At 56.0% G+C, this 6,803-nt stretch overlaps 3 protein-coding genes across 3 annotated transcripts in view; all 3 read right to left on the bottom strand.

The window, feature by feature from the left end:
- Positions 1-3,146, bottom strand: part of GGTG_13239 (hypothetical protein) — a 5,293-nt gene extending 2,147 nt beyond the window's left edge. Inside the window, exons 1-3 of the mRNA XM_009231145.1 lie at positions 2,426-3,146; positions 2,330-2,364; positions 7-2,267 (exon numbers count right to left, since the gene is read on the bottom strand). Coding sequence (XP_009229409.1) covers positions 7-2,267; positions 2,330-2,364; positions 2,426-2,505 — 2,376 coding nt within the window. The 5' untranslated portion in view covers positions 2,506-3,146. The remainder of the gene's footprint in view (positions 1-6; positions 2,268-2,329; positions 2,365-2,425) is intronic.
- Positions 3,120-4,431, bottom strand: GGTG_13238 (hypothetical protein). The gene is made up of 2 exons (XM_009231144.1): positions 3,576-4,431; positions 3,120-3,519 (listed from the first exon to the last, which is right to left on the bottom strand). Exons 1-2 carry the CDS (start codon positions 4,275-4,277, stop codon positions 3,412-3,414), a joined length of 810 nt encoding a protein of 269 aa, XP_009229408.1. The 5' UTR covers positions 4,278-4,431; the 3' UTR covers positions 3,120-3,411.
- A 1,949-nt stretch (positions 4,432-6,380) lies between these two features.
- GGTG_13237 (hypothetical protein) lies at positions 6,381-6,755 on the bottom strand (the record flags this gene model as incomplete). The annotated part of the gene is made up of 2 exons (XM_009231143.1): positions 6,381-6,589; positions 6,665-6,755. Coding segments are annotated over 2 exons (300 nt in total), but the record flags the coding sequence as incomplete, so codon positions are not given.
- Between the last annotated feature and the right edge of the window lie 48 nt (positions 6,756-6,803).

Below are 6,803 nucleotides of genomic sequence, written 5' to 3'. Positions count from 1 at the left end.
CTTGACGGTGCCGTCGTCCGACGCCGACGCCACGAGCTGGCCGTCCGGCGAGAACGCGACGGCCAAAACCGAATCGGTATGGCCCGTTAGCGTTTGTTTCTCTTCGCCCGTGCCGGCGTGCCATAGCTTGACGGTGCGGTCGCCCGACGCCGACGCTACGAGCTGGCCGTCCGGCGAGAACGCGACGGCCAAAACCGAATCGGTATGGCCCGTTAGCGTCTGTTTCTTTTCGCCCGTGCCGGCGTGCCATAACTTGACGGTGTGGTCGTGCGACGCCGACGCTACGAGCTGGCCGTCCGGCGAAAAGGCGACCGCGTAAACCCAGTCGGTATGGCCCGTCAGCGTTTGCACGAGCGGGCTCCAATGCGTGCATGGCGTTGGCTGGATCGTTACCCATTTGGGTTTTTCTTTCCGGAATAGTTGCCGGCATATACTTTTAGTCGGACTAAATAAGAGCGCTGACGCGTATGCTTGAAGCGGGGCGTTTTTGATAATAAATCCGTTGGAGCGGAGGAACCGGTGCGCGTCTTGTGTCAACAACAGCAGTTCCGAATCGGTAGTGATTGTCTGTAGCACGGTTAGCAGGAACCTAGGTGGCGGGAGCTGAAGACTTGCTTTGAGCAGCCTTTCCAGCCTTGCTACGGCGAGGACGCCGTCCGAGATGGCGCCACACAGACTTAGCGCCTCGATCCAGTAGAGGAAGTACTGCTGCAGGAAATTGTGGACATCGCTGTTATCGCGGAGATGACCTTGGCACTGCAAGTATCTGTTAAGTACAGTCCCAACTTTCAGATACTGCGAGCAGTCGTGGATAAAAGCTCCCGCAGATCTACCTCTTGACATCCCGAGAACTTTGAAAAGATGGAAAAGAAACAACAACACCAGGAAGGACACCGTAGGGACACCGTCGTACGCGTTGCAAAAGTGGTCTATCCAGTAGACGCACGAGTACCTTAGCGCAGCCAACGGGTCTGGGTTGGGCACCTTGACGTCGTTAATCAAGGTACCGAGGTGCCGTAGGCCGTAGATATCGTATCGAAGGACTGACAAGGCGTTGAGCGACCGCCGGAACATAACATAGTGGGCCGCCGCGGGACCGGATGGGAAGATCGTCCAGGTGGCCTTATCGGCTAGGTATTCCTTAGCAGATTGATGAACGAAGTAGACTGTTTTGCCGCGAACTGTAAGGAAGGAGCCGCTTGTGTTGACCACTTCCCGAATATATTCGTCCTCGCCGGAAATATCGTCTGGTAGGCCTGACACAACGCCGAGCTCAGGTAGGCGAAGAGGCCGGTAGGCTAGCGTGACGGCTGAGAGGACGAGCCGGCAGTAGTCCTGCTCGCTTCGTCGAAGCTGGCGTATCTGCTGTATCATACGAGAGTACAGTTCGTCAAGGCCTGTCGGCACCTCATCAACCATCCGCCGCACCTCCCAGGGCTTTGCTCGTTTGAGTTCCTGGACGACGAGGGCCACCCAGAGGAACGTGCCGTCGGCCTTCTGGCGGAGGACCTCCCGAACGTGGTCCTGTAGTGGGGATTTGATATGCGCCGTCTTGCTGTTAATGTAGGTGTGGACAGCCAGGGACACAGCCTTGGCGTTGTCCGGTTGCTCAAGCTCGAGGGTTGAATGTGGGTAGTCGAGTTGTCCGGACAGTTCGACGTTATTCCGGCTTGATACGATCCACCGGACGCCGGACGACGCGTTCTGGCGCACGAGGTCCACCAGCTTGTCACGGCCAATCGTACACTCGTCGAGCGCGTCAATAATCAGATCCGTCTTTGGCAGTTTCCCGTCGCGGAGGATGTTCACCAAAATGCCAGACAACACATTCCATGCTCCTGCATCCTGGAAACGCGGCTGGCCCGAATCGTCAAACTTGTCCCGGAGATGCGAAAGGAGCGAATCGCGTTGCTTCACGAGCATATAGATAAGGCCGCGTAGGACGGCTGTAGCGTTGTTAAGGGACGCATCGGTAGCTTGGCAGAAGAAGTAGGAAAGCAGTGTTGTAGCCTCTGGGTTTCGTAACTTCGTCTCTCCTTCAAGCTCGTCGATGATGGTGCAGAGGAGCATGGTCTTGCCCTTGCCGGGATCGCCCTTGATCCGGAGCAGCTGGCTGTCCCGGTCGCGCCACTGCTGGAAGTCGGCATGGTGCAGGATCCAGCTGGACGCGTCCTTGAGCAGGCCGCCTTTGGTTTCCTCGATGCGCGTCTTGACCTCGTGCGGGTCGACTTCTGCCAGGTACTTGGGGCAGTGGTTGCTTTGTGCGTCTGTATGTCGGACAGTTTTGTGTTAGATACGAAGTCGCGAAGACGATTTGCAGTTAACGTACATTCGACATGCGTATGATGATGAGTCTCGTATTTGCTGGACGATCATGTGTCAGCGATACCGTTTTGTGGTGATGCAGATCGAGATTAGTTCATACTTGTGATCCCCGGTGCCTTGATGCTGTATAATGTTTTGACGCTGGCCGTTCATGGCCTGACGCATCTCAGGCGTTGCCATGCTGTCTCTCCCGCACGTCGAGCAGATGCAACGGTTTCACTAAACGGCAACGCCTGCGAATCGGCGACGCGTTAATATGGGATGACGGCCGTCGCTATGAGGGAACTGAGATGTCTTCTGGCTCGAGACGGTGGGGGAACTTGGGAGGGGCGTCAGGAGACCAATGCCGCTGTAGGCGCAGCTGGGAGGCCCACCACCTGAAATTTCGCATTGTCCGATTCGGCGCTGGGTATTGGTATGCTCTAGCCAAAGTGGCGGTTGCGGCCTGATGCAGCCCGGCGAATCACATCGGCTGCTTGTGTAGAACAAGTTGGCGAGGTGTCACGCCTCTTTAGCTACAGGGCCGGACCAGACGCAGCGGAAGAGAACTGGGAACGCTGATCCCACCATTCTCGCTGCCGCATCATTGCGCGGCGCGAAAAGGGCCAATCCTGTTTGCCTAGTACACTGAGCAGAAAGAGGCACCGTGATAATGTGCCGACGTCCCTTTTTGCAGATGCCGCCGTCACGTAGATCAATGGACCAGGGAGTGGGGCGCGAAGGCCGCGGGGAGCGATTCAGCCCTGGGGACCACAAATGCATGGGGCGGGCGCGCCAGCAGGGTCACGCTGCATCGCGACTTGCCTGCGCCCTTTAAAAATTTGATCCCCTACGAGGTATTTACATCTTTTCACGCACGGGCTGCATGACTCTGCCAAAACAAATCCCCGGGGAGAAAAAAAACCTCTATAGAACTTGGTCGCAGCCAAGGGATCAAACCCGGCGATGCTGACGTTCAAATTCCCCGTAGCTAAATACCCTAGCTAAATAACACCATACGACCAGCCAGGTATCACTGGTCCGGTTCCACGTTGCCTACGCCCGCCAGGGCAGTGGCATGTACTCGCAGTCACCGACCACCTAACGTCATTTGCTATTCCGAGCCAGCCCAACATGCATTGTATACTGGCCGCTCTGGTGGTTTCCTATGTTTTGTGTAGTGCCCCCCCTTATGTTATAGGTCGTATCGTTGTTCTGCGGACATATTAGCGACATGCACCGAACGACGGGTTCAATAAGCGTTCACGTGCCTCTTGTTTAAGGATATTCTGCACGGCAGAGCGGATGACGGAATCATGGTCGGAAGCGGCGCCCAACTCCTTCACAATCTCAAGGATCTCCACTAGTTCAGCCTTGCCGAGCTCCCCCTGCTTGTCCGCGGGTGGGTCATAGATGCTGTACAGGTTGTCGATATGGCCGTTAATGTCTTTGATAAAATGCTCGAGGTGCTTCTTCTGGTAAAAGGCAAACTTGATACGCTGCGCGACTGAAACCTTGTTTTTGCGGCCGTTGACGATGCCCTGCATTTTCACATGGAGGTAGCGGTGCATGGGGTTCCACCGCTCGCTGGCCGGGTCGAATGGGCGAATCTCGTTCTGTGTGGGCTCGTCTTCGCTCTTGCTATTGCGCTCGCTGTCGCAGAGCTTCTGGCACTCTTTGAAAAGGTCTGCTACCGCCAGGAATGTCTGGATCGCCTGCTGCTCCTGCTCGTCGTCGAGCTCGAACGAGCCGGAGCCTTTCATCGAGTCTTCGTCTTCAACTCCCGGGCCTGCGATTCCGACCGCTTTGCCCCAGCGCGTCAGCCTCAGCTGCGCATTGTCGAGCTTTACCAGCAGCGACTGCAGCCGTGGAGCCGCCTGCTTGGCAACGAGGATGTAGTCGAACCACGTTATGGCTGTGTTGAAAAGGCCGGCGAGCCCAGACGCCGCTTGGATGACCTCGGCGCCTGCCATCTGGGCTAGGCCATGTACTGGTGTCAGCAAAAGAAGATGAACGTAGGAGGTTTCTGCCGTAGGAGGTTTCTGAAGGAGCACAACACGACTTTTCCGCCTGCTTGCAGTGTATTTAGACCTCTGGGCGTAGGTCGCCGGCAGTGTTAGGTTCCTGAGGAGGGGCTCGCTGCGAAATAAATAAAGCTAGAAGTGATGTAGCTCAGGCGACTGCGCGCACTGTGGACACAGTAGAAAGAATAACTGGGCGTGCCAGGTACTGATCGTCTCCACTACGCCCCCGTGGTACTGCAAAATCCAGGTCTTTCGCGACAAATACCTATGAGCCAGGTACCTGGTGGAGCCAGGTAAAAATAAGCGCTGTAGATTAGTGCTGTGCATTTCTCCGCCCTCTGGCAATTCGTCGAGCTGCGGCAACCGGCTCTTCCCGCCGTCTTCGCCCGGCCTGGCACATCAGCAATGTGACACGCGTTAACGAGTTGCGTGTTTTTTTGTCTCTGCAGCTTTCATCTTGCGCTCGCCTTTGGCCAGCCTGTCACATCAACGAATTGACGCTTACTGTGCATGGCATAATGCAAGAGCAGCTTCGCCGCCGGGTCGCACGTGTGCACGTGTTAATAAGTTGCATATGGTTTCTGCAGTTTCGCTCGAATGTTGCCAGCCGCATCAGGCATCAACGGCCCCACCTGATAGACCGCTGGCTACGAATAGCCGTGCATTCGAGAATCTAGGAAACATTTATCGCCGCACCCCGCGTATCGGAGAGCGGTCCAACAATGGCATCGACTTTGTTCCACCATGCAGCCTGCTTCACCTGAATGAAAGCAGAAGTCGGTTTCGCGCTACGGAGCCAAATGGCCGAAAACAGACGTTGCTTCTGAAGCAGAGATAGGCCGGCGGGCATACCACGCTGTTAGATAGCTAACGCCACGACGCACTCGAGTACCAATCATTTCCTGCTATTGGCCGCCGTATTGGCAGCCACAAAGCAATGCAAGCCAGTCACATCCGTCACAGCCTGCCCTCGCGCTGTCACAACCCTCCAGGACGTCGACACGTACGAATATAGGTGCGCAAAATCGCAGGTAGAAAGCTGGGATCATCAACCCTTTATGGTACCTCTGTTCTGCTACGTCTGTCGAGGAAAGAGTGTGGCCGAGCGGCCTCCACACCACGCGCGGAGATCCGACCGGTCCGGAAGCGAGAGCCGCGGAACGGCGTGGAACTTGAGACCGACTCCTCTGCCAATGAGCCGCCGTCCGCCCGCATGCAAAGCCATGGCCCGATGTCTGCATGGCCCCGTGCGATTCGCCAAGCAGCCACACCTCGTGGCCGAATTATTGCAAGGAGCCCCGCGCAATTGTGGACTGCCACATTCCATAATCAAGCAAGCCACGTTACACATCACATCGCACCCACAGCCATTGACCTCTACCTATTAGCTGAGGGCTGCAAAAGTAACACCGTAGTCGCGCCGGTAATCTTTCTGCTGCAAAAATGAGCAGCGGCGCGAAACGCGGCAACTGATGAAATATTCCGAACACCTTGTCCAGTCCGATACGACAGACCAACACAGCGACTGGTCGCGTCGAGCCCGGAGAAACAGAACTGTTCCAGCAGTTTTTCGGTCCAATAGTCCTAACCACGTCGACGGAGGCAGGCGTGCCAAGCCGACGTTTGGGTGTACGGCGCCCATGCTCCACCCCAGATTGGCCGAAAAATTGCCGTGCGCATGAAATGTTCAGCTTCTGCTTACTCCCAGCCAGTAGGGGTCAGCCACGAGCTGCGTGTGCAAACGACTGCAGCTCCTGGCTGATAACGAAGTTTTACCTACGGCATGGAATTAATTTTGCCGAGCCGATATTGCCGCCGAAGATACAGCCAAGAATGGGCCCGACACCCTCAAAACCTTTGTCCCTGGTGGAAGCCTGCTCCGCTTCGGAGTTCGGCGTGCACACTGCCAGAAACCAGTTCTCTTGGGAGACGAATCAGAAGCTTTGACAGCGTAAAAGTGGCTGAGCCGAATTGAAAGCACTAAATGGCCACGTTTAAACCCCGTCCGGACTGCTATGGCTGTCGCATTGATTCGTAGCTGCGCAATAAGTGTCACACGAGGACTACCCCTGGGACCGATGTAGGTCGAGGGAGGATCGCCGTGGGCCAAGAAGAAATTGATGCCTGAATGTGCCAAGGCCCAACAGATGTTACGGCGTGGCGCGCCCTGACGTGCACTGCAGCCAGTCCTGATTGTTCTGGCTTTTTAGCAGAGATGGGAGGGGTCTCTCTGTCTAACCGCCGTGACAACAGACCGAAGGCTGCATAAGAGTGAGGGACTTGCATTTCCAGCGAGGTCGCGTTAGCCGCCGGTCATGTACCTTGTAGCTACGTACCTCTGAACGGACCACAGGGAGGCCTATATAGAGAGCCGACCTCTTGAGAGGGATCCTCGAGATTCTGCTTACTCAAGCACCTCTTGAGCCCCTTGAAAGATTATTATACGCATAATAGAAGTCACCCTTCCAAGCCGAC

Source organism: Gaeumannomyces tritici, assembly GCF_000145635.1.
Source record: "Gaeumannomyces tritici R3-111a-1 unplaced genomic scaffold supercont2.11, whole genome shotgun sequence".
Lineage (NCBI taxonomy): Eukaryota > Fungi > Ascomycota > Sordariomycetes > Magnaporthales > Magnaporthaceae > Gaeumannomyces > Gaeumannomyces tritici.
The sequence above is the reverse complement of the archived record's forward strand: the minus strand, read 5'-3'. Positions and strand labels throughout refer to the sequence as shown.

Coding starts and splice junctions, on each gene's coding strand:
- GGTG_13238 (XM_009231144.1), bottom strand. CDS start 4,277: ATGGCAGGCGCCGAGGTCATCCAAGCGGCGTCTGGGCTCGCCGGCCTT. Junction 3,520..3,575: donor AGAATATCCTTAAACAAGAG/GCACGTGAACGC, acceptor ATATGTCCGCAG/AACAACGATACGACCTATAA.